Below are 27,869 nucleotides of genomic sequence, written 5' to 3'. Positions count from 1 at the left end.
TTATTTAAGCAAAAGAAACAGTGAACTCAAAGACAGAACATTTGAATTTATCTGATCAGAGCAAAGAAAAAAAATGAAACATAAAAAATATAGCTTACAGGAATTATAAGACACAGTCCAGAGAAATAACATTTGCATTATAAAATTTTCAGAAGCAGAAGATAGAGAAAGAGAGCCAGAAAGCATATTTAAAGAAATAATGGCTGAACACTTCCCAAATCTGAGGAAAGATGCCAACATCAAGGTACATAAAGTGCAGATGTCTCCAATCAAACTCAATCCAAAGAGGAGTTCACAAGGACACATAATAATCAAACTATTGAAAGTTAAAAACAAAAAATTTTGAGAGCAGCAGGAAATAAACTTAGCACATACAAATGTGTCCCAATACAGTTATAGTGGATTTCTCAACAAAACACCCTATCTTCAGAGCAGAAAAGAGTGGGATGATACATTCAAAATGCAGAAGGAAAAAAGTTGCCAACCAAGAATACTGTACCAGGCTAAACTGTCTTTTAGAAATGATGGAGAAGGGCTGGCCTGTGGCTCACTCAAGAGAGTGTGGTGCTGATAACCACCAAGGCCACAGGTTTGGATCCTATATAGGGATAGCCAGTTAGCTCACTTGGGAGAGCGTGGTGCTGACAACACCAAGTCAGGGGTTAAGATCCCCTTACTGGTCATCTTTAAAAAAAAAAAAAGAGAGATGAGGGGAAATAAAACCTCTCCCAGTCAAAATTCCAGTGTTATTTTTCACAAAGATAGAAAAACAATACTAAAAAATATGGAACCACAAAACAACAACAACAAAACCCTTATAGCCAAGGCAATCTTGAGCAATAAGAACAAAGCTGGAGGCATCCCAGTACCTGATTTCAAACTGCATTACAAAGCTATATCATAATTAAAATTGCATGGTACTGGCATAAAAATAAACACATCAACCAATGGAACAGAATAGAGCCCAGAAAGGAACCCACATTACTGTCAATTGATTTTAGACAAAGGTGCCAAGAACACACAATGGGAAAAGGACAGTCTCTTCAATAAAGGGTGTCAGAAAAATTGGATATCCACATGCAGAAGAATGAAACTGGACACTGATCTCATACCATATTTAAAAATGAACTAAAAATGGATTAAAGATTCAAATGTAAGACCTAAAACTGTAAAACTACTAGAAGAAAACCTAGGGTAAAAGCTACATGACATTGGTTTGGGCAATGGTTTTTTGGATTTGATCCCAAAAGGTCAGGCAATAAAAGCAAAAATAGACAAATGAGATTACATTGGACTAAAAAGCCTCTGCACAGCAAAGGAAACAATAAGCAGAGGAAAAAGACAACCTATGGACTGGGAGAAAAATTGGCAAGCCATACATTTGATAAACAGTCAACATCCAAAATATAAAAGGAACTGAATCAAACACCTCAGTAGCAAGAAAACAAATTTTAAAATGGGCAAAGGAACTGAATAGACATTTCTCAAAAGGAGACATACAAATGGCCAACAGATATATAAAAAAAATACTCAACATACTAATGACCATGGAAATGCAAATTAAAACCACACTGAGATATCACCTCACACCTATTAGAATTGCTATTATCAAAAAGACGAAAGATAATAAATTTTCTTGAGGATGTAGAGAAAAGTTGTATACTGCTAGTGGGAATGTAAATTAGTACAGCCATTTTGGAAAACTTGAGGTTCCTCAAAACACTAAAAATAGAATTACCATGCTACCCAACAATCCCACTTCTGAGTATATGTCTTAAGGACTTGAAATCAGTATGTTGACAAGATGTCTGCATTCCCATGTTTACTGAAGCATTATTTATAATAGCCAAGTTATGGAAACAACCTAAGTGCCCATCAATGGATGAATAGATAAGGAAAATGTAGTAAACATATAAACAGAATATTGTGCCTTCAAAAAGAAGGCTGAACAAAAACCTTAAAAAGAAAGAATGAAAAGAAAGAAAGACAGAAGGTCGAATATTCATCCTTCAAAAAGAAGCAAATCCTGTCACTTGCAACATGGATGGTCCTGGAGAACATTATGCTAGGTAAAACAAGCCAGGCACAGAAAGACAAATACTGCATGTTCTCACTTACATGTGGAATCTAAAATAAACTCATAGAAGCAGAGAGTAGAATGGTGGTTACTAGAGTCTAGGGGGTGGGATAAATGGGGAGGTGTTGGTCAAAGAGTGCAAAGTTACAGTTAGGAAGAATAAATATTTTTGAGATTGCACAACATGCTGACTATAATTAATAATAATGCATTGTATATTTCAAAATTGCTAAGACAACAAATTTCAAATATTCTCACCACAAAAAAATAAGTGTTTGAAATGAATATGTTAGATTGATTTAATCACTCCACATTATATACATATATCACAACATCACTTTGTACTCCAAAAATATATATAATTAAAAAAACTTTATATATATTACTCATTTATTCTTCAAACAACCCTATGAGGTAGGTATTATTACATTCCCATTTTACAGATGGGTAAACTGAGGCATAGAGAGATCAAGTAAAAACTACAAGTGGCAGAGCAAGGATTCAAACCCAAGTAGCCTGGCTCTCTTAATCCTGCAATACAGCCTCCAAGGATATCAACGGTAGCAACTACTCATCTTTTTTTTTTTTTTTTTTCTAAGAACAGATAGACTCATTCAAAACCAGAAACAAAGACCCCTGGAGAAAGTACAGTTTCATACTGTCAACAACAATACCTATAAGAAAAAACCTACCTGAGAAAGTTAATGTTTACAGGACATCCTTTGAAGGCCCTACAAACATTACCTCTCTAGGTACCCTAAATTCTCTTTGGGTCAAAGTGGACCTTCAGTTGCTTACATACTTGAACCATATCACAGTATCTCTTGGAATTATTTTTACCTTGTGGGACCTTAAGTTCCTTTGGGGCAACAAGTGGTGCCATCTCAAAGGTCTCTGGAAGCTGACTTTGGGTTGGAATGGGAACGAGGCTGTGCCCAAATTCTGCTTCCCACAGACTGGTGACCTCTTGTCCTCAGTAGAAGCTGAAACATCTCACAGCCCCAAGGTCCCTGGGTACACAGCAGCTGACATTCCCAGACAGCTACCTGGAACTCCAAATCTAGCTCATGCTACCAGTCTGCTTATTGCTCATTAATAAGGCTGCTCTGATATTTGATCGGGACAGGGGAAAGAGGCAATGGAGAGCAGGGGTCCCTCCACTGGGTCACAGACTCCTACTGCAGGCCTGGTATGCCTAGGCCCTGAAAGGAAGCTCTGAAGGATGCAGGGAGGGATGGGGAACTCATGCCCTTCTCTCCCTGCTGTCCCTGGTTGTCGTGTTCAGGGCTACATTGGTCCTCTGAGTTTTCCCTTTCCACAGTAAAGCACACTCTTTGCTCATGCCGTTCAATAGCAGGATTCATTTCAAACCCTAGTTAATGACATGAGAAGATCCAGAGGTTGTAGTCCTATATAACAGTCCTTGATTGTTACTGAAGAGCAGCCGTACAGAATCCTACACTGCCTCTATTACTGGAAGGTGACCAAGAAGTTTGGTCCCCCATCTCTCTCAGTACTCCTTATATGAAGATCCCTATATGAAGTACGTGTAAGCACTTTAGAGTTAAGTGCTAAGAAATGCTTAACTTTCTTGTAGGAATCAATATATTTCCCTCCTTCTGATATTGAGAACTAGATAGCTGATTCTGTTTCTCTTTTATCTTTGGCTTCAGGAAATTTAAAGCCAAATTTGAAAGGTATTTAATTAAGTTAGTTTTATGGTTTGAATATTTGTGTTTTTCTTTACTTTCCTCCAATGTATTCTTGATGCAAACTGTGAATGATACAATAATGAGAAGGAGGGAGAAAGATAGGGAGAGAGGAACGATCTAGACACGCACGCAGGTAACACACATTTATAGCAGCCTGGCACACACCAAGGCTGCTGGTTGAGGTGCATGTATAAGCCAGGCCTGCAAAAAAAAGCTCATTTTAAAATGGGATCTTTTTGTCAATCACTTGTCCCTTTGGAGCTCTGAGTCACAGCATCGATTCTTTGGACAAGACCAAATCTTCCACACTAGCCACTAACAGGACTACGAAAAGGGCCACGAAAAGCAAAACTGGATTTGATTCTGTATTATGTACCTCTGGCATCATTACCTGTAAACAGCAAATGCAGATATTTAAGTTCTGGTGCTTAAGAGGCTGAAGGAACACAGCTGTACCCTCCCTTCTCCCTGATTCCAGGTAGAATTTGAAACACCAGCTAGTTTAAAAAATAAATCACCATCTGAAGTGCTTTATGGAACAAAAGGAAATTAATTAAACTGTTATAAAAAGCATATAGTCCAAATGCCACAATATCTTTCTTAGAGAATAATATTCTAAATATAGCAGCACTTTCAAGGTTAAACTTTATGATCAGAAGGTAGTGTTAATTAGTCAAGTATTAGGTTCCATTAGAAAAAATTGTATTTCTAGTTGGGGACGTTTACATTTAAACGACTCTTAGTTGTGTAGCTGTCAGTCTTCTGACAGCTTAAGACTACTCACAAAGTGAAGTAATATAAAAGTCCTGCTGCTCCTGTGTCCACACCCAACATCAATGGTATTCCAAGACAGATGAAGGAATCACCCTCTTCTGTGCCACCTGCCACCAGCCCTATTCCTTACCTCCTCTTGGTGAGGGGCCTGGAAAGGCAGCAAGATCACTGCGTATGAGTAATGAGATCTGGAACCAGCATAGAAATAAACAGGTGAGAGGTCACCACAGGTGGAAAAGTGGGAGACAGAGGGAGGGTAAGGGAGGAATCGATAAAGGGCCACGAAAAATGATAACATTGCATAATATTGAATATTATCCTGAAAAAATATTAAAAAAGAAGAAAAAAGAAAAAGAAATAAATGGTTGGAGGAAGAAAACATGATTCCGTTTGGAGGACAGGGCCATCCTCCCTGCACAGGACACCACGAGGGCCTTTGAGAGAAGAGAGGTGAGAGGTGCGGGAGGCCTGCAGGAGGGGAGGGCCTCTATGGAGATTCTTTAGGGATGTTTGGTTTATGGCACAAGGGGTCATGTGGGACCCAGGAGAGAATGACGCAGGAGGCTAATGATCTGGGGTGAAACAGGGCTCAAAGTAGAGAGGTCTGAAAGGTTCTTTTCTTCAGAGTCTAGATCATCTACCCCAGCAGACCAGATGGGAAAGGAGGCAAAGGCTTTGGGTAGACATTCTTTAACAATAAAGTGTCTGTTTGGCTGAACATTCCTGGTGCATTCTCTGGAAACCTGGAAACAGCGGACCAATGTGGGGTGTTTAGATCCTCTCTATAAAATTTTCTGACATTTTCAGAAATGAATGATACATATAAGCATTTCAGATGCTGTTCCAGGACCAATCTGAGTGAAATCAAATGGGCACTTGTGGAATATGTATATATGGAGCACAGTGGTTACCAGCACAGGCTTGCAATCAGGCCTCCCTGGGCCTGAGATGTGGCTCTGGGATTCTCGTAGTTTTCAGTACTGCACTTTTGTGCAGCACTTTTGACCTTCTCTGAGGATCAACTGCCTTGTGGGGGTCACACCTGGCTCATGGTGCTGTGAGGGCTAAATGAGAAAGAATCAGTAAAACGCTTAGCACAGGCTTGGCATATAGTAAACAATCAAATAATTGTTGCTAGAAATAATAAAAATAGTAATAAACTAAATGTTCACCCCTTCGTGTTTACCTAGATGCTCCTATCACTGTCAAAGTAGTAGCAAACAACAAACAAACCAAATCTGGCTGCCAACGCTGAAATGTGAAACTTGGAATTAAGAATACAGAAACCTCAGGGAGACAGTTATTGCATGGGATGAATTAAGGGCCCCAGATTCACAAGTGGAAAGAAAGGACAGAACACAACTGGGGGTCTTGATGTTTAAAAGTGGTAAAAACAGAAGCTGCAGAGATGGCCTTCTTTCAGTCCTATAAACATTCAGACGCAGAGGTTTGGAATTTCAAGCAGTCCTATAAACATTCAGACGCAGAGGTCTGATCATCAATATAATTATAGACCTGGAAAACCCTTACCACTCCTACAATTAAAAACAATGGACATAAACACTACCTTCTAGTTATTGATGGTTTCCTTCTTCCACCACCCCTCCCACCCCTCCCACCAGCAGATCCATCACAACATAGCCCCTAGCTCCTGACAGTTTTCACTGCTCTTTCATCAAGCCTAGATGGTAATAAAGCTTCCAGCAGAGCAGGCTGCGGACATCATCAGGGATAAACTGTCTCCTCAGGAGTGAAGGTAGTGAGGGCTTCCTAAAGGCAGGGTCTGTGTCCCTGAGCTAGCGAAGGGCATTCAATCCCTTTTCTGTCTTTTGCCTCATAAAGATTTGCACTGACAATGTCAAGGGTCAGAGCTTTCAGGCCTCTGTCCAGGTGGAATGAAGGTAACTTCATAAACACTACTTTAGGGGATAATGCCATGCTACAGAGGGATGGACAAAGATGGGGTCTCAGCAGTACAGACAAGTGTCTTGTGTAGAAATAGCAATCACCCATGGGCAAATCACTAATGTCAGCAGCTTTCTGAGGCAGCATTCTGTCCCAGGTATGAAAAGATTCCTGCTGCCTGAGAAACTCTAATGTAGACAGTAAAATGTAAATGTATGCTAGAAGCTGGCAGCTTAATTAAATAGTCCACTAATATTACTGTCAAGAAGAAAGTGCCCTGCAGCAGATGGCTGTGTGATGGGAGGAGGGAGTGCTTGCGAAGTTGTACACGTGTGTGTGGTGGGTGCCACACCTGGGGTCTGGACTAGAGGTTCTCTGTTGCCCTCCCCTGTAGCAACTGCCTCCAATTCAGACTGAGGGCCCTGTGGCTATTGCAGCCTGCTGGGTTTTGGCTGTTTGGCTGCCTGGTTTTTTTGTCACACACCCCTCTCCTTTATTGGACAACATTTTGATACACTTTATATGATTTTCTAGCTCCTCTGTTATTTTTAAATGGGAAAAACAACACGAGGCATCTAAAAAAAATATTTATTGACTTTTATGACTACAAAAATAAACTGGAGGCAGAAAATTTGAAAAGTATAGAAAACCCTAAAAGAAAAATGATTAGTGACAATTCTATCCAAAGAAAATTTTTTGATATTTATCCTTTTTGGTCCTTTTTGGCTTTTCTTCTTGATACAAACACATACTATTATTTAAAAAACAGTAGGGATCATATCATATGTACTTAGTCTATTTTTTCATTTAGTGATGCATTACAGAGTATTTTTCATATTATTAGATATTAGCTAACATCATAGTTATTAATGGCTGCATATACTTGATCCTATGAATGTGGTCAGTCCCCTATAGCCCACCATTCAGCTGGTTTTGGTGTCATTCAGAACCTTTGATGAGGAGATCCATGAACAAGAGCCAAGGTCTAAATGTGCACAGTCACTGGACAATGCTTATTCCTGTCACAGCCCACAGCAAAAGTGGAAGAAGTGCACGGATTAAAAAGAGTGGGCCCTTTCACTGCAACTGCTCAGGACTAATTTTGGAGAAGAGGCATCTCTAACAAGTTTTTGAAGATAGGCAAATGGCCTAGTACTAGGTTATCAGAATAAAGATTGCTCTATACTGATTTACTCCTCTCTAGGAAGGGATTTGGTAGGGCCTTCCACATGGGTAAGCTTTCTCAAGTCAGTTCACTTCACATGACAACTGCAGAGAAGCAGACGAGCTTTCCCAACGATGGTGCAGGGCAGAGGCAGTGGCACATGTTTACATGTTGCTTCTTCTTAAGCAATTGGACCAGGACTGGATTTGAACCCTCTAATATTCTACACTTTCATTTTATTTCTTGATTCAGTTAATCCTAAACTCTTTACAAAATAATTGTTCCAGTCCTATCAAAAAACTGAGAAAGTGCTAGGATTAGCTTAAGATGATTTCTGTAGATTCGATATAACTGTAGGAATATATTGGTGTATATAAATCCCTGTTGGAATTTTTCAGTTAATTCAAATTATGGAGGTTACCCCATAGGCAAGGTACAATTATTCTCATTGTGCCTGAGGCCTTTGGGGCTAAGGGGTCATCTGAAGGAGAAAGCTCAGGGATACCACAATCCCAGGAAGAAAGGGCATAAATCTTTATAGTTTATAGAAAGGAAAAAACTCTGCTATCAGTAGAGCAACTAAAGTTCAAGAGTTAAGGGCCCTGTGAAAAAGTTGAGAAACTGCTGGATGGAAAACACTAGTGAACCATAAAACTAATTTAGTGGGTAGAGATAATCAAATGAAATAGAAATATCAGGGAATATCACATGAAGTAAGGGTATTTACTGTTTCATGAAACATACATATGAGTGTGCATGTGTATGTATATAGGTTTGAATGCGTCTCCATGTTCGCATGCAAGTATGTGCCAAATTGCAATAGAAAATATCTCATGGCCAAAAGTTTTAAATCCATCTAGATTGACCATTACTCCAAGAGAAGCTAGATGAAAAAATGTAGGATTAAAAAAATTACACGTTAATCAATCATTAATTTTCAATTCCATAAATAGGTACTAGAAGGCATCACCCAAACTTCAAATGTTCCTTTAGAGAGTCTTTTTCTCATGGGAGAATTGGGAAAATTGACAAAAAATTCCCATCTTAATGGCTTAAAATAGAATTGGTCTTATGTGAAATTCACCCCCAGAACTTGTGTCTCCACACTGTGTGACAACTTTAGAAGTGCTTTGATAAAGGCTATCCTGCCTTGGCAAAAAGGAAGATATTGAATATTATGGATAGTTTATATAGTTTATATCCAGGCTTCCCATCTGGTGTTCTGTGGTCACAAAAATGTCCTAAGTATTATGTTGATCCCCTCAGCCCTCAGTGTTGGTCACCCGTTTGAATGTAAACATTTTTTATGGGTACCATTACGTGAAAAACTTTGGCCAGTTCTGGTGTACTGACTAAACAGCAGTATAAACAACATCTCCTTATTTTTTACAATCTGCTATTGAAGACCCAAGTCACTGTTATTAAATGTTACTTAAAATCTGAATTGATTAAGGCATATCTAAGCATTCAGCACCAAAAAGGCCTTTTCTCTCTGTCAAACTGGTAATATTCTGAGATCATGAGTATGAGTTAACTCATTGTTTTTCTTTTTGAACTGGTTTCTAGCAAGCTCAATCTAAAATTTTGTGCTGAACTGCATTAGCCTAATATCTACTACATTTACAGTCATTTCCTGCATTTCATCACTGAACTCAGCTCTTTTAGTATGCCTTTCAAGAGTTTTTTTATATTCACCTAAAGATCTTGATGAGATTCAGTTCAAAAATAATGGTACTATTTTAGGGGGGCTGGCCAGTTTTCTCACTTGTAGAGCATGGTGCTGATAACACCAAGGTCAAGGGTTTGGATCCCCAGACCAGTTAGCAATAAAAAAAAAAAAAAAAAAAAAAAAAAAAAAAAAAAAAAAAAAAAAAAAAGTTTTGTTACATCCACGGCTTGGAATGTAACCTATGACCTTTTTAGAATTAGAGTGGATTAAAAATGATAAATTAACAAATGAAAATATCAGAAAAAGATGTCTATATAATTATGAACTGCCTGGTATTACTATTCAATACAGTTCTGTAAGAGTGGGAAGCAAAAAAAAAAAAAAAAATTGCCCTAGGAAGAACATAATAAAATTTACCATCTCTATCTTCTGAATTGTAATTCTGAAACACACACACACAAACTTATTACTCATTGTATATATATAATTCTATATGGATTTCTACTTTGAACAATATAACTTTTAAAATGAATCATATGAAATTGCCATTGTTGTAGGTCAAAAATGGTTGAATATTAGCAACTCTATATAATTCAACCTGAGTAGGAGGAAATGATTTAATATAAATGGATAGTAAAGGTTATAAATGTATTAACAAAGAATCAGGTCTCACCTGAATGACCTCAGCATTCGATAGGATTTTCCTAAATCGGACACTCGTCTGCAGAATGGACCCACAGCCAACTCCATCTGAAATATTAAAAGATACTCCATAACTTTTTCTGTCAGAATCCTAAAGTAAATTTTAGACATACCTGGATCATAGAAAGTTATAATTTGTAGTAAACTTAATGCTATATGGTCTGTGAGATGAGTTTTGAAAGCCAATTAAACTTATTAAAAGGCAAGAACTTAGATAATTTTTGCATTTATTTACTGAAGGGATCCAAGATGAGACAAATTCCTTTATGAATACAGAAAAACATTGTTATATGAGGAGAAAGTTTAGATCATTCCTCCACTAAAAAATCAGGAAAAGAAAAGTTTTACGACTGTGTGCCTATATTTTAAGTAGGCATCACAAGTCTTTTTATATTCAATACAAATGATGACAATTTTTTATGTCAGTGTGGCCCAAGTGGTTAAAAGCACTGACTTTGGAGCTCTTAACAGCACATCTGTGTCAGAATTCCAAATGTGCAGTTACAAGTTGTGTGACCCTGTACAAGTTACTTAATCTCTCTAAGTCTCAGGTCTCTCATCTATAAAATGGCAATAATAATACCTACTTAATAGAATTATTCAAATTAAATAGATAATCCCACAAAGCTCTATGTGAATGGCATATAATAATTGCTCAATAAATATCAGCAATTATTAACAGTATTCTAAAAAAAATTCTCTTTTATATTATTAGTAAACTAATCTGTTCCCTGACTCAAGAATTTAGCAAACACTGGTTTTACTTCTCTTAATTTTCTTCCTTTGACTGGAAATTCTACTCGTCATTAACTAGGCTACTTGTTTTTTTTTTTATCTATCAAGTACATATGCAAAGTTTTTGCATATGTGCCACTCAGCTGATAAACTGTTTCTCTACTCTTGCTATAAATAGTACCCTGGTAAAGAATAATTTAGAAAATGGCTGAGAATAAAGCTCTCTGGTAGTACAGCATCTTTCTTAAAGAAAAACATTTAAAAGGAAGTGAGGTTTCTGTCTTTCTGGCCATCCTTATGAAAAACTCCTCAAAATTTCCCTGCCATAGAGACATAATCATTTGAAAAACATTTTTGGCTCCCTATTAATTGCCAGGCATCAAGCTAGACATGGGGATAAGATGATAAATTAGACTGTCTTGCCTTCAAGGAACTCTTTCAAATTTAGTAAAGGGGATATTTATTTCTTTAAACAATATGATTAATCAACAAAATCCTAGGCCGGCCCGTGGCTCACTCAGTAGAGTGCGGTGCTCATAACACCAAGGCCACGGGTTCAGATCCTATATAGGGATGGCTGGTTTGCTCACTAGCTGAGCGTGGTGCTGACAACACCAAGCCAAGGGTTGAGATCCCCTTACCGGTCATCTTTAAAAAAAAAAAAAAAAAAAAATCCTAAGAAATGTACATGTGTATATAGATGCATACAAACACAATATACATAGATACACACATAATGATCATTATTAAGAGTTATATCAAATGTATGAACTGAGTGTCAAGGGGGAATTGGAGGGCAGTTTCCTTGATACAGTCTTGAGGATGAATAGTGGCCAGGTTAACTTATCTCCTAAGGCATAGAGGACACAGAGTGTACACTGTATGTCCTAGAGAGAAACTGCACGTGGTCGGGAAACTCTCTAAAATACAGAAGAATAAATAAATAAAAGAGAAAAATCTAAGGAAGAAAAAGTCAAGATTCTTGCCAACAACGCAAAACAGAATAGCTGCAAGCCAGTGTTCTTAACTCAAAAGACAGTGGGTGACGGGCTGTTCCTGGTTTCCTTCAGAATTTGTCATTTACTTCACACTGAGCACAAAGTAAAAATGTGTTTATCATGTATCTTTGACTTGGCAATTCCACCTAACTCCATGTGTGCGCACGCACGCATTGGCTTTTTACACAACGAAATTATGTGATATATTTTTCATTAACTGTTTTCGTTAATTTCTTTTCAATTACCCTAATGGGTTCATTGTCTTCCAAGACCAAACCAAACAACCTCTGCCTTAGCACATGAGCAGAACTAAATGTTAAAACAAATAAATGGCTAGGAAAAAGTTACTATATGGGAGAATATGACCTTGAATGGTTGTGAAATCTATAATGATACAGAAGATTTCTATGCCATAGGACAATTTCAAAATGTTAAGTGTTTAAAATAAATTTTTCATCCATAAAGGACCTCTAGGGTATTGACAATTGTTTTCTCCTGCCAGAATTCCATTAAAGGATATAGGCCATATTTTAAAGGGCAGGAGTGTTCCTTTTAGAGGAGGTGACTCTGCAATTAGCTGTGGCTACAAAAATGTCATGTGCAATTGCTTCTCTCCAGCCCTCCTGTTTGGAGGGAGTGAGCAGGCAGCTGCAGGCATGGTGAACTAATTACATAGCTGCTCCTGACCCACCACAGGCATCTGGTTAACCACGGGCATCTTTGGATACTCCTAGGGCACTCCTGCCCTGACATTGTTCAGGAGGAGAAAAAGGAAGAGGAATTAGAACAGAAATTAGAATTTTAATTTTCTTGTTTTCTAAATGTTTATTTTTTTAGGCACAAAGTGAAATAGATATAAATGTATACTTAATGGGCACCAGAAGACCTATAAATAGAAACTGTTTGGAGTACCACTAAATAATTTAATGCCAACTTCAGTAGCCATCCTCTCCCTCAGGGAAGAAGAGAAAAAGGAGCGGAGGGGTAGTGTGTGCTTCAGAGGGTACTGTGTAAGTCTGCAAAGAGATTCAAAATCAGCTGAACCCCAGTGGCCTTGGACAAGCTTAGTGCTTTCAGAACTGCTATGTGATGAGTGTAGACTCTGAGGCCATGTGGTCACAGTAGGGAATTAATTACCTGTAGGAAATCACCTCATGCCCATGACCTGGATTCCTAAGGGGCTGTGTGTTGGGTATGTCCGTCACCATAAGCCCTCCAGATGGCACCCTGCAACTACTTTCTCTTTCTCCATACCAGTGCCAGCGGGGAGAAGTAAGACTCTTAAAGCAATCCTTAAAATATATCGTTATAAAATGGCAATTGGACTTTATGCCAAATAACCAGCATTCCCAAACCTACTCTATTGGTCTGTTCTTGAGCTCTTTCTCTTTCTGTTATTTATACCAGGACAGCAGTTACTTTTATCTCAAGGACACTTTTGAAACCCATGAAGTATTTGTGTATTCTTGATTCCAGTGACCTCAATGGCTTTATTTAATTTTCAACCAAAACTGATAAAACTTTCAATTATGAGGCAATTGAAAGGCTTTTTAATCTCCAGCTGATGGCTATCATGAATATAAATGTCTGGGTAATGCTATTTAAGTATTTTGACTGACCCCAGGAAAAAAAAAAAAAAACACTTCCAACCAAGTATGATACTAACAGCCAAAGAACAACACCACATAATTACTGTTGCGGCAAGAAACCAAATTAAGTGAAATAAAAATCCCAATTTCAAATTTTTTTAAAAAAAAAAATGGGAGGAAGAGTCATCACATAACACCCGGATAACATTTGCCAAAATTACTGATCAAAAATATGATTAGCTATGATAGTGCTTCCACCTGTCTTTCCTGTGCCCATAACCCACAGGACTGGTACCATCCCCAAGATGAGTGGCAGGATGTTCTGAAACTGGGACACACCGTACAGGCGTGAACAAAGGAATCTGCTTCTCAATACCACACAGACCGCAGCAACCAAATGTCACTCACTGCAGGGCTGGCCGGTTAGCTCACTTGGTTAGAGCATGGTGCTGATAACACCAACATCAAGGGTTCAGATGCCTGTAAAGGCCAGCCGCCAAAAAAAATAAAGTCACTGCAGAGTTGGAAAATACACTCTTATCACTAAGTAGATGCTGTGTGTATAAATGCCATTTCTATTTTTAAAAAATGGAAAACATAGGCCTTAGAGCAAAAGTTAGTAATAATGACTGATGAGTTTTATTTACCTTAAGGGCAGGGACCCAGGAAAAGTTTGATTTATTGGGCAATATGCCTTAAGAAAAAAAAAAAGCCAAATAAAATTCTGAACAATGCAGTTTTTGGAAGGTGGAAGCTCACCCTGGTCCTGGATGCTACGCATTTTGAGCAGGTGCTAGCTACAGTAGCAAGGGCTAAAGGATAATACTTTCCATCTTTCAAGACTCATAGGGAATATATCATTAAAATACAAAACAAAAACAAGTCTCTCTTCTACAGCACTCCCATTTTGGCCATCTCCTGCTTGGCAGCCACTCTAATTGGACTTGAAGTGCTGCCTCCAGGAAAGTGACTCAAGAACCAGCTGGAGCAGAATGCAAATAAACTGGTGGGGGAGGGAGCCCAGGGAGAGAAGAGGATAGGAAAAGAACAAATTAAGGAGGAAAGGGGAAAGGGAGAACAGAGACCCATCTGAGTATAGCTGATGTTTTTAACAAACAAGAGCAGGTCCTAGGAAACCACTGTGTTTTCATTTCATTAAGCAGCCTGTAACCCCAGTAAGGGACAAGTAAGGCACTATTTATGTATAATTCTCTTTAAGCTGAGTTTACCTGTAAAACAAAGCCTAAGAATGAAGTTGATAAAAATGGAAACAGTAAAAAGACCTATGTTAATGGTAACAGTTATTTCTATTTTCATGCTGTGGCTACTAAAGGCATATTTCTCAAAGGAAGGCTCTTTTCTGCGGGTTAGTGGCCTCAGGCATATCATTTGGGGGTAAAAATGACTAATTGCTGGATCAATTCTTATGCAAAGAACCTGGCCCTGGAAAACCTTAGGTTTTGTTACCTGTTCCTTTTGGTAAGCATCAGGTCTGAGGGAGCATCTGACAACCCATCACCCTGATACAAACAGTCTGCCCAGGTCCTTTCCTCAATGCAGGGATGATAAACCAAGACACACTCCCAGGCACACTCAGGAATAAATATTGACATTAACATTTATCTTATTAAGCAGGGAGGATCTGGCAAACAACTATGAAGAATCCATTCGAATAACTACTTACACTAGTAATGCTAATGGCTTTGGAAGACTTAAAAATTGACATGCTGTATAAATAAGAATCACCTCTGTTTTGGAATCTTTTAATTAAAGTGAATGTTTGGGGTGTTTCTTCTTTGCCTCTCATACTATTGAAAGGCTTTAAAAAATCTGTCTGAAGGACACAGAAAAAAAAAACATTCCATAAGAGCTGATTATGATTGTGCTATTTTAATGTCATTCTATCCCACATAAACCAGATAGCTTGGAATGATTTCAAGGCTAGCCACAGACAAGAAATGTACTCTACTTGATAGGAGACCAAATAATCACTTTATACCTACCTGGGACACTGTGTACCTAATGAATTAGAACACTGTCTTGGAGTGTCGAGCTGGACTCTAAAGGATTACAGATGTGTTGAAGTTCTTTCTCTTTACATGATAACTGGCAACCCCCTTTCCACTGTTTGAAAGTTTATTTCGTTGCCTACATTATTTTCCAACAAGGTCAGTCAATTACTCCTATCATTACTGACCTAGTGCGAGAGTACAATAGTGACGAAATCTCATATTATATAAAAAATGGGAAATACTGCTTTACTACAGAATGAGTTACTTCACCTTAACTTGAAATATCAAAGAAGAGGGGTGATCATTTTGTTAAATGAAAAGAAAAAAAATATTTGGTATAAAATTATCTTTAAAAAATTTATTTTAATCAGTTAAGTTTAAGAGAACTTGCTTTTCTTCATGCTGCAACTATTTAAAAACACTAATAAATACATATTTACCTTTTTTTATTTAATAGGTAATATTAAGGCCAGAACATTTTTCCCTTTGTAGTTATTCATCAATTTACCTGTGCAAAATCAGCAGCAAGTCGCATTTTCCCACCTTCACCAAGAGGTCTTATGAGACTGGCATTGCGGATAAAAAGTTCAATTGCTCTTTGGGCAATAGCTTCAGTGTTGTCAAAGACAAAATCCAAGCATTCAAAGTGTTTAAAGTAGTCACTCATAACTCTGGCAATGAAACCTTGTAGCTCCTTCATGTACAGAGAACAAGGAACATCGGGTTTTCCTGAGCTGGATAATGACCTGTAAAAGAAAAAATTTCCCAGCCATTTCAGCACCAATGCACTAAACTACACTGTTTGATTTCTCCCCCCGGCTGCTATTGCAATTTTTTTCCTTAATGGTATAAAGGCATCTTTTATTTTTTGCAAGGTATTAAAGAACATAAAACAATATTTAAATGATATTCTGAAGACTGTTTTAGATGCTAGGAGGATTATGGAAGGAATTTTACAATTCATTTACCTAAAGATTATTAAGAGTGAAATAGAGAACCATCTCAGCTGGATGAATCATACAAGTGCCAAATGCAATCTCTGGGTCTCTCAAGGTCCCTCCCAGCCTCACAACTCTCTATCCTCTCACAAGTTTTGCCTGGTAAATAAATCATCAGTAATGGATCCTGAAATTGCATTATACACTTTACAGTGGCAGAAAATACTGCCTTCTTCAAACAAATTGTTGGCAAAGATCTTTCTGCTCTTGTGCTATTTAATCAGATCAGCCCAATAGTAGAACTCTGACTGCGGAATTGTATGTGACAATACATATTGTATGCAATTTTCTCCTCCAGATGATGAGGTTTGGAAAGGCTTTAATTTGGATCAACAGGTGATGCCAGCTAATGCTTGATGAAATACTATTTATAATTTATAAATGTTTATAGCTTCCCTCTGAAGAATATATTAAAAGAAAATGAAATATTTATAGGAAAGAAGAGTTATACCAAAATTAGATGTCACCTGATATTGTCTAATAGATAAGATCATTGGCAACATAATGCCGAATCTTTTTCAAAAAGCAAGTGTTTCATATTCTGAGAATGACGTAGAGAAGCTGGTGACGGACTAGAGAAGAATAACAGATATGACTAAGATGCCTAGAGCAAAAGAATGAGGTTAAATTAATTATCTTTGAATACAGCAATGGTTACTATAAATAGGATAACCAAAGGTCCTCCATTTCTAGAAGCCAGTAGAAACAGAAAGTAGGTTTTTGTTCCAGCAGGAAGGGATTCTGTCCAGGTATAAGAAAGAATGTCCCAACAATGGCACATAGTGCACAGTGGGACATTTCTGTTTCAGTATCATCACAGGGTGCTGTACTGCTTTGGGACAGGGGAGACTTAGTAAGTGATGCAGTCTTCATGTGTGTGCGGTTTGGTTTACCCAGATTCAGACTACCGAATGGCCTGGCTTTATTCAGGATTCATCAGTCCAAAAGGATAGGTTGCAAAAAAATGGTATCAATATTTTTCATATCTTTTTTTTAATTACTATATAGATATGTAATATAGTTTGAAATCAGGTGGTGTGATGCCTCCAGCTTTGTTCTTTTTGCTCAAGATTGCCTTGGCTATTTGGGTTTTGTTGTAGTTCCATATAAATTTTAGGACTGCTTTTCTATTTCTGTGAAAAATAACACTGGAATTTTGATAGGGATTACACTGAATCTGTAGACAGACTGAGCATTGGGAGGTATAAACATTTTCACAATATTAATTCTTCCAATCCATGAACATACAATATCCTCCCTTTCATTTATGTCTTTGACAATTTCTTTCATCAGTGTTTTATAGTTTTCAGTGTATGGTTTTTTCACCTCCTTGGATAAATTTATTCCTAAAATTTTATATTCTTTGTAGCTATTGTAAATGAGGTTGTTTCCTTGATTTCTTTTTCAGATAGTTTGATATTAGTGTATAGATTTAGTATTGATTTTGTATCCTGTGGCCTTACTGTTATTTATTTATTAGTTCTAACAGTTTTTTAGTGGAGTCTTTAGGGTTTTCTACATATAAGTTCATGAAGTCAGCAAAGAGTGAGAATTTCACTACTTCTTTTCCTGTTTGGATGCCTTTTATTTCTTTCTCTTGCCTAACTGCTCTGGCTAGGACTTCCAGGACTATGATATAGACGTGGCAAAAGTGGGCATCCTTGTCTTGTTCCTGATCTTATAAGAAAAGCTTCCAACTTTTCACCATCGAGTATGATGTTAGCTGTGGAGCTGTCACAAGTAGACTTTATTGTGTTGAGCTACATTCCTTCTATACCTAATTTGTTGAGAGTTTTTAACCATGAAAGGAAGCTGTATTTCGTCAAATACATTTTCCTGTATCTAATGAGATGAACATATGGTTTTTGTCCTTCATTCTGCTAATGTGGTGCTTCACATTTATAAATTTGCATATGTTGAAACATTGTTACATCCCAGAGATAAATAACGGTGAACAGTCCTTTTAATGTGCTGCATTGTTTGCTAATATTTTATTGAGGATTATTCCATCTATGTTCATCAGGGATATTAGCCTGTACTTTTCTTGTAGTGTCATTGTCTTGCTTTGGTATCAGGGTAATGCTGGCCTCGTAAAAAGAGTTTGGAAGTATTCCCTCCTGCTTGATTTTTTGGAAGAGTTTGAGAAGAATTGGTATTAGTTCTTCTTTAAAACTTTGGTAGAATTCATCCATGAAGCCATCAGGTCCTGAGCTTTTCACTGATGAGAGACTTTCTATTAATGATTCAATCCCCTTACTCATTATTGGTCTGTTCAGATTTTCTATTTCTTCTTGACTCAGTGTTGGTAGATTATATACATCCAGAAATTTATATTTTTATAGGTTACCCAATTTGTTGGCATATATTTGTTCTTAGTAATCTCTTATCATCCTTTGTATTTCTGTGGTATCAGTTATAATGTCTCCTCTTTCATTTCTCATTTTATGTAAGTCTTCTCTCATTTAGTCTAGCTAAGGATTTGTTGATTTTGTTTATCTTCAAAAAGCCAACTCCTGGTTTTGGTGATGATTTCTACTGTTTTTCTAGTCTATTTCATTTATTTCTACTCTGAACTTTGCTATTTCCTTCCATCTGTTAATTTTGGGCTGTTTTTTCTTATTTTTCTAGTTCCTTGAGGTGTGACATTTGGTTGTTTATTTGAGATCTTTCTTTTTTCATATAAGCACTTACTGCTATAAATTTCCCTTTTAGAAACGCTTTTGCTGCATTCTGTATGTTTTGGTATGTTGTGTTTCCATTTTCATTTGTCTCAAGGTATTTTTTTTTTATTTCCCTTTTGATTTCTTTTTTGTTACACTGGTTGTTCAGAAGTCTGTTGTTTAATTTCCATATATTTGTGAATTTTCCAAGATTTCTCTTGTCACTGATTTCTAGTTTCATACGATTGTGATCAGAAAAAATACCGATTATGATTTTTATGATTTCAGTTCTTTTAAATTTTTTTCAGATTTCTCTTGTGGCCTAACCTATGATATATTCTGAAGAATGTTCTGCCTGTGCTTGAGAAAAATATGAATAGGAAAAGGTTGGAAGCCAACACCATCACCAGAGGAACAAGGCCCTAAATGGTAAAGGGGTTAGGGAGAAAGGGTAGAGGTTAAATAAAAAACAAAGGCAGTAAACATTAGTGAAATTTTTTTAAATTAAAATATTTATTGAAATAGTAGATTCACATGCAGTTGGAAGAAATAATACAGAGGTTCCTTGTACATCAGTCATGTAAAATTCCATCTTAAGAAAACAGAAAAAGAAGAGCAAACAAAGCCAAAACAAATATAAGTAGGAAATAACAAAGATTACCAACTGGAACATATGAAACAGGGAATTAAAAAAATTAGAGAAAATCAACAAAATTAAAAGTTGATTCTTTAAAAAGATAAACAAAATTTGTAAACCTTTATCTAGATTGACCAAGAAAAAAAGAGAGAAGACCAAAATCAGAAATATAGCAGGGATATTATTACATTGTCAGTATGGTTTCTTGGGGTAGTCAGATTCAGTTTCCTTCTCTTCCTTGTTTGCATTTTTGTTCTATCAGTGGGTTTTGTTCTTTCTTGTGTATTCATAGTAGTGATTGCTGTTATTCGGATTCCAGATGCAGGACTCCCTTGAGGATTTCTTGCAGGGCTGGTTGTGTGGTAGTGAACTCCCGCAGTTTTTGCTTGTCTATAAAACACACCGTTTTCTCCTAATTTCCAAAGGATAGTCTTCCTGGGTATAGTATTCTTGGCTGGCAGTTTCTTTCTTTTAGTATTTTGAATATGCCATCCCATTTTCTTCTGGCCTGTAGAGTGTCTGTTGAGAAGTCTGCTGTTAGACTGATAGGGGCTCCCTTATAGGTGACTTGATGCTTTTCTCTTGCTTCTTTTAAGATTCTCTCTTTGTCCTTGAGCTTTGCCAGTTTGACTATAATGTGTCTTGGAGAGGATCTTTTTGAGTTGGATCTGTTTGGGGATCTGTGGACCTCCTGGCTCTGAAGGTCTATGTCTCTCCCTATACCTGGGAAGTTTTCTGTTATTATTTTATTGAACAGGTTTTCTATGCCTTTTCCTTTCTCCTCCCCATCTGGAACACTCATGATTCAAATGTTTGTGTGCTTATGGTTGACTGCTAGCTCTCTTAGATTTTCTTAAATTTTTTACATGCTTTTTTGCTTTTTTTTTTTGTCTGCCTGGGTTGTTTCAAAAAGACTATCTTCAAGATCAGAAATTATTTCTTCTGCTTGTTCTAGCCTGCTGCTTGAGCTATTGGTTGTGTTTTTCATTTTGTTGAGTGGATCTTTCAGTTGAATGAGTTCTACTACATTATTTTATAAGGTATCAACCTCTTTGTAAATTTCCTCCTTTGCATCACAGATTTTTTTTCTTGTTCCATTGTGTTGTATAACTGAGTCTTCTCATATCTCAGTGAGTTTCCTTAAGATTGTTGCTCCGAATTCCTTTTCGGTCATTTCAAGGGTTTCCTGCTCTACAGGGTCTGGTATTTGAGAATTACTGTATTCTTTTGGTGGTACCATATTTTCTTGGGTTTTCATATTTCTAGTGTCTCTACATTGATATCTGGTCATCTGGTAGAACAGCTGTTTCTTCTATTACTCTGAAGTGGGCTTTAAGAGAAATGTCCTCTTCTTTTTATGATCTCTGCTGGTGACTCTCCTTGTATCAATGCAATTGAGTGTCTGGTGGGTCACCTGCATGGTGGCTGTAGCTACTGCTGTGGTGTTAGGCTGCTATTGTGGCAGTTGTGGCTGTGTGGGTCTGCTGCATTGAAGTGGTGTTTTTGGTATATTCTTTGCCTGCTTCTGGGTAGGGGATGCTGCCCTTGAGTCCTGCCTAGGACCTGGGCATGCTGTTTCTTGCCTGCTTCTGGGCAGAACCAGTGGCCCTCGGCTCCTTCCTAGAATCCTGGGTGTGCTCTGTTTCTTGTCTGCTCTGGGAGGTGGGGGGACAGCCCACAGCTCCTGCCAAGATTAGTGAAATCTTTGATTAAAAGCTATTACCCAGAAAAATCTTCTTGATGCATGGTGATGATTATGGCCTCTATAGCATCTCCCACAGAAGTCAGTAAGGGTTGCACTGCATTTCCCATAAGAGCATGGATCATCTGAAAAGAAGGAAAAAGGAGAGAGGCAAAACTAATACAACCAACACAAAGACAGCTGAGATGTGAGAAACATTGTGACTAACAGCATATTATATTAAATTCAGACCATACATAGTTAACAGATATATGCACCTCTCGCTAGCCACTGTCAGCAATGATTTTTAAAGGTTAAAATATGTAGAATGTGACACTGGATAATTTTAATTCCCCTACTCCTCTCATTCTTTCAAAAGGTTGAGTGGTTGAATGAGCCCCTGAAGAAAGGAAGACATATGCAAGAAGATAGGAGTAGTTCTACTTATGAAGTAAAGATCAAATGAACACATTAAAGTCTCTCAAAAGAGTGAGGCAAGACCAAAATTAACTCTTTAAAAATTTGAACAATGCCATATACTTTTAACCAGAGTGAATATAATACATATACTGGTGATTCTTACAGGGCAGAACAGTTAGGCATTTCATGAAATAGGTCTCTGTTGAGAGTTCTTCAGCAGTGATTCACAACTGTGTGCAATTTGCCTCCCCAGTAAACATTAGGCAATGTTTGGAGATTTTTTCTTTTTTTTCTTTTGGCAGCTGGCTGGTACAGGGATTGAACCCTGGACTTAGGTGTTATCAGCTCCACACTGTAACCAACTGAAGTAACCAGGCATCCCTTGGACAATTTTTGATTGTCACACCTGGGAATGGGGGTAGAATTTTGCTACTGGCATCTAGTGAGATGCTGCTAAACATCCTACAGTGCACAGGACAGCCCCCCACAACAAAGAATTACCTAGCCCAGAATGTCAATACTGCTAAGGTTGAGAAACTGTTCTACAGTAAGGTATAATCATTGGTTAATTTATAGAAGACCTTAGGCTTTAGTCATGGGTTTTTAGTGTGAAAATAATGACTGGGGCTTAGTAAACATTTTTTAAAAATAAAAAATTTAAATATATATGATTCAAAGATGATTACATATGATAAAGACAGATGGCTTGGGCTCATTGGTAAACATCATCTATAGCCCTTAAGCTCTGGTAAAAATAAACATACAATATACAGGATAGTGTGTGTGTGTTTGCTTGTGTGTGTGTATATACGTTTTGCCTTCTATATAGGAGCTCACAGTCTAGTGACAATAGATAAAAAGTTATAGTGTAACTAGTCTAACAGTGCTGTGGAACCATGAGAGGGAGCTACAACTTATACTTAGAGGATCTGAAACACAAAAGGTGTTGCTTGAAATGAATTTCAAAGGACAAGTAGGTAAGAACCAGGTAAAGAAGGATGGGGCTGGGAGTGCATCTGTTAAAAGGCATAGGAGCCTAGGAAAGCTGACATATTTGGAGAGCTGCAAAGCACTTAGTACACACATTTAGTACATACAGAGTATATGCCTGCCTAGGTGGAACAGAGAGAGGCAGAAGGAGATGTCCTATGTGTAAGTTGCTAAGGAGTGGGGAATTTTTCCTGAAGAGACCAGGAAACCAATGATGGGTTCTAAGCAATAAAACAAATGTTGCTAAAGTTTTTTTTAAAATTTTTATAGCAGTTTTAGCTTTACAGAGAAAGTACAGATAGTTCCTATACCTACCCCCCACTCATATATTGACATGTTACATTATTAGCATGGTACACTTGTTATAATTATGAATCAATATTGATATATTATTACTAACAATTTTATAATAGGGTTCTCTCTTTGTATCGTAAAGTTCTATGGATTTTGCATAATAAAGATTAGAATTTAGAAAAAAATCATGTTTATAGTAGATGATAAATTATACTAAAGACAGGAGGAGAATTGCAAGGCCACAGTAGTAGTATACATGCAAAATGAGTGCCAGAACAAAATCAGAGGCAGTAGGAATAGAGACAGGGAGATAGGTTGGAGACACTTTGAAAGAACGGTATAGGACTTGGCAATTAAATCTAAGAGGTATATAGTGGAAAGATTTAAAGATACACTTAGGTGTTTTTCTTCAATGACTTAGTGATTAACTGAATGTACAAACGCAGAAGCAGCAGAGGTTGATCTCGGTATGGAGGAAAAAGAAGAGTTCAGTTTGGGGCATGAGTTTGAAGTGCCTAAGGGAAATCCACATGGACTATCCAGTAGGTACTAAAATATTTAAATTTGCAGTTCCTGAGAAACTGTGACTAGATGTGGTACTCACTGGCTTTTAAGGAAGGAGATGAAGCCAAAAGAGTAAATGAGATCTCAGAGGATGTTATATAGAGTAAGGCCAAATGCCATTTAAGGTCATACAGAAGAAGAGGAGCCCTTGAAGGATTAAGAGGGGTAAAAGCATTTATCAAGTATACCTTATGTGCCAACCACTGTACTATGTGCTTCACGTACAATAATTCTACCTAGAATTAAATATTCTTTCCTCAAAGAATTATTAAAATCTCTAATTTATGAAAGGGGAACCTAAAATAATTTATAGGTGGGGAAACTAAAGTTAAGTTAAGGAGACTGTCCAAAACCATAAGTGAGCAAGTGGACAAGCTGGGGTTTTTTAGGCATATCTGAATTCTCAGTGGTTACTATGCCACTGAGTAGAACAATAGGAAGAGACCTTAGAGTTTGATGGAAATAAACAGACAAGAAGGTTTCAAGAAGGAAGTGCAGGTTTTCTACTTCTGGTATGAAGGAGTGAGTGTCTAACTATAGATCCTTCTACAAATAACTATGGAAAAAATTCCAAAGCAAAACAAAACATACAAAAAACTTACTGGAGGCCTCTGAAGATGGAAAAAAGCATGTAGTTTTAGAGGGGTGTGGAAACCTGGAGCAAGCAACCAGAAGAGAGTGGGTTTTTCATTTTTTGTGGCTTTGCTCTAAGGATTACTATAGTCATGGTAGTGGCAAGTCTGGGTGGCTAAAACTCTGAAAGAAAGAGGAAAACAAATAAACAAACAAACAAACAAAAAACCCAAACAACCCATCATCTTTCAGGCCGAAGGAACAGAGGAAGGAGCCCTGAGTCCAACCAGGGCTGCTGGAGAGTAAGAGGGGAACCTCAGAAAGGAGAGCTCTAGAGAAGAAAAAATGCACAATTTTATGTTTAAATCCATCAGCAGTCTTCAGCTGACTCATCAACTATGCATGTACAGAGCAAACTAAATGTAACTGGCAACTAAGCCTTAAAGAAGTGAACTGAAATCTGAGGCATGAGTAATTGTAGGTATGACAGTGCACAATTTGAGTCTAATCAAGTTAATTGCTTGCTAAAGCAAAATTATCAGTACTCTTAGAAGAAATATTAAAAAAATACTGAATCTACACAACATAACATTCACAATGTCCAGGATATATCCAAAATTACTCTGTATACAAAAAGCTAGGAAATTTTATCAATTCTCAAAAGAAAAGACAATCAACAGATGCCAACCCTGAGATAATCCAGACTCTAGAATTATCAGGCAAAATTCTCAGTGAAGTAAAGAAAAATATGCATCGGTAAATAAAATAATAGGAAATCTCAGCAGAGTGATTGAAAATGTAAAAAAAGAACCCAAATGGTAACTTTAAACTAAAAATTACACTATCTGAAATTTAAAAATTGTCTGGATAGGCACAGTAGAAGAAGTGAGATGACAGATGAAAGAATCAATGGAACTGAAGACACAGAATCAACAGAAATCTATAGGGAGAAGGAAAAAAAAATTGAAAAATAACTGGTAAGTGGACTCCCATGAGAAAAAAAAATGGGGCAGAAAAACTATTTGGGGGGAAAAAGACTCCAAACTTACCAAGGTACTACTGAAAAGCATAAATTTACAGAATCAAGAAGATAAGCAAATCCCAAACAGGATAATTTATAAGAGGACTATGCCTAGGCACATCATAATCAAACCACCGAAAACAAAAGATTAAAAAAAAAATCTGAAATTAGCCAAAAAAGACAGATTATATTCAAGGGAAACAATTTTGATGACTGATGACTTATCATCAGAAAGCAGTGGGAAAACATCTGTAAAGTGCTGGAAGAAAAACAATTCTCATACCCATAATTCTATTTCCAGTAAAAATATCCTTCAAAAACAGAAGGCAAAATAAGGACATTTCCAGCAAAAGAAAATTAGCGGAGTTCATTGCCATCAGACTCACATGACAAGAAATGATAAAGGAAAGTTGAAGAAAAATGATACCAGAAGAAAATTTAAATCTTCAGAAATGAATGCGTAGCATACATACTTGTAAAAATATGTGTGATATTGTGAAAAAATATATTTGGTCTTTATCCCTGTCTCCTGACATACAACTTCTAAAATCCTTAGACTCTCCAGAGATGAGAGTCTTTTTGTATGTATGCTAATGATAGCTCATAGTCCCTACTAACTTCTGGATGGGAGCTGGTCACAGGAAAGACCAAGGTTGGATTTTCAGTCTGCCCTACCCCCCTACCTCCAGAGAGGGAAAAGGGACAGAAGGTTAAGTTGATCACCAGTGGCCAATGATTTCATCCATTGTGCCTATGTAATGAAGCCTGTATAAAAACCCAAGGGACCTAGGTTTGGAGAGTTTCCAGATAGCTTAACATGTGGAGGTTCCTGAAGCAACCGAGGAGGGCACAGAAGCTCCACGTCCCTTCCCCCATGCCTTGCCCTATGCATCTCCTTCAACTATATCCTTTGTAATATCTTTTATAATTAACTGGTAAACATTAAGTATATGTTTCCCTGAGTTCTGTGAGCTGCTGAAGCAAACTAATCGAACCCAAGGAGTTGTGGGAACCACGATTGACAGCTGGGTGGTCAGAAGTTCCAGAAGACTGGACTTGCAACTGGCATCAGAAGTGGGGGAAGTCTTGGGAACTGAGCCCTCATCCTGTGCAGTCTAATGCTATCTCTAGGTAGACAGTGTTAGAATTGAATTGGAGAACACCCCATTGGCGTCCACTGAAGAATTTCTGGTTTGCTTGCCAGTGGACAGAAATCCCCACATATCTGGTCACAGAAGTCGGTCTTCTGTGTTGATGACTCCTGATGAGAGAGAGTAGAGGAAAGACAGTTGTGCACCACTCACTCACTCACTCAATATGGGTAATAAAAAATATTTTTTTCTTTTAGTTTAAATGGTACAAGTAATTTCTAAAAGCAAAAATTAGAGCATTGCCTTAGGGGATTTATAATGCATGTAGACATAAATGCACTTCTATAATTGCAAGTTTTCTATATTTTAAATGAAACTGTACAATATTAACTCAAAGACAACTGTGAAAAGTTAAGCATATATACAGTAATCCACAGAGGTACCACTAAAAAAAAATCATGCAAAGAGGTATAAATAAAAAATTCACTAAATAAATTAAAATACAATTTTAAAAACCATCCAAAAGGTGATGGAAAATGGAGAAAAGAAGAAAAAACAACAACCACCAAAAAAAAAAAAAGGGGGGGGGGACAAACAAAAAACAAACAATGAAAATACACACTTAAATAAAAATTTATTAGTAACTGTATTATGTTAGCGAACTAAAAATTCCAAGTAAAAGACAGCAATTATCAGAGTAGACAAAAAGGCAAGACCAAACTATACACTGTTTACAAGAGATGCACTTTAAAAACAAAGACACAGAAGAGTTGAAAGTAAATGCATAGAAGAAGACATACCATGAAAACATTTAGCATGAAAAGGCTGGAGTAGCTAAATTAGTATTTGATAAAATAGAATGCAAGACAATAAGCATTAATAAAGTTAAAGAGGGATATTTCATAATGATAAAAGAGTCAGTTCATCAGGAAGGCCTAACAATGATAAATATATATGTAACAGAGCTTCAACAGAGCTAGTAACAAATTTTCAAAATTGAAGAGGCAGGAACCAACAAAATTAAAGGCAGAAATAAGCAGGTACACACACATAGAAGATGTTAACTCCTTTGCCTCAGTAATTGATAGAACTACTACATAACATTTAAGTTAAGCCTTAAAAGATCAAAACACATTATCATTACCTTGACTTAACTGGTATTTACAGAACACTATACTCAACTACTGCACATTACATATTACTGTCAAGCACACATGGTTCACAATATAGACCATATGGTAGGCCATGAAACAAGACCCAAATGCACACAAACACACATACATACAAAATACAAATATATGCAAACATACAAAATACATATCATAAAACAAGAATTAATGAATTTAGAAGGACTGGAATCATACAGACTCTGATGATAACAGAATTAAACCAGAAATCAAAAATATTTAAGAAAATCAAAAAAATTGGAAATTTAAAAAACATACTTCAACATACTGGTCAAACAACAAAAAAAATCTAAATAATCGATGATTCAAAGAAGAAATCACAACGGAAATTAGAAAATATTTCAGACTGAATGAAGATAAAAGTATAACATAACAAAACTGCAGTGCTTAAAGGGAAATTCATAACTAAATGTTT

At 37.0% G+C, this 27,869-nt stretch overlaps 1 protein-coding gene across 2 annotated transcripts in view; it reads right to left on the bottom strand.

Moving 5' to 3' along the window:
* The window catches only part of LOC103586736 (conserved oligomeric Golgi complex subunit 5), a 190,207-nt gene that overhangs the window by 11,068 nt on the left and 151,270 nt on the right, over positions 1 to 27,869 (bottom strand). For both annotated transcript variants that reach the window (XM_008568048.1, XM_008568049.1), the window contains 3 exons: positions 21,357 to 21,460; positions 15,847 to 16,084; positions 9,976 to 10,052 (listed from right to left, as the gene is read on the bottom strand). In XM_008568048.1, coding sequence (XP_008566270.1) covers positions 9,976 to 10,052; positions 15,847 to 16,084; positions 21,357 to 21,460 — 419 coding nt within the window. The remainder of the gene's footprint in view (positions 1 to 9,975; positions 10,053 to 15,846; positions 16,085 to 21,356; positions 21,461 to 27,869) is intronic.

This window comes from Galeopterus variegatus, unplaced genomic scaffold (genome assembly GCF_000696425.1).
Source record: "Galeopterus variegatus unplaced genomic scaffold, G_variegatus-3.0.2 Scaffold370, whole genome shotgun sequence".
Lineage (NCBI taxonomy): Eukaryota > Metazoa > Chordata > Mammalia > Dermoptera > Cynocephalidae > Galeopterus > Galeopterus variegatus.
Note: the sequence above shows the minus strand (reverse complement) of the source record. Positions and strands in the feature narration are given on the sequence as shown.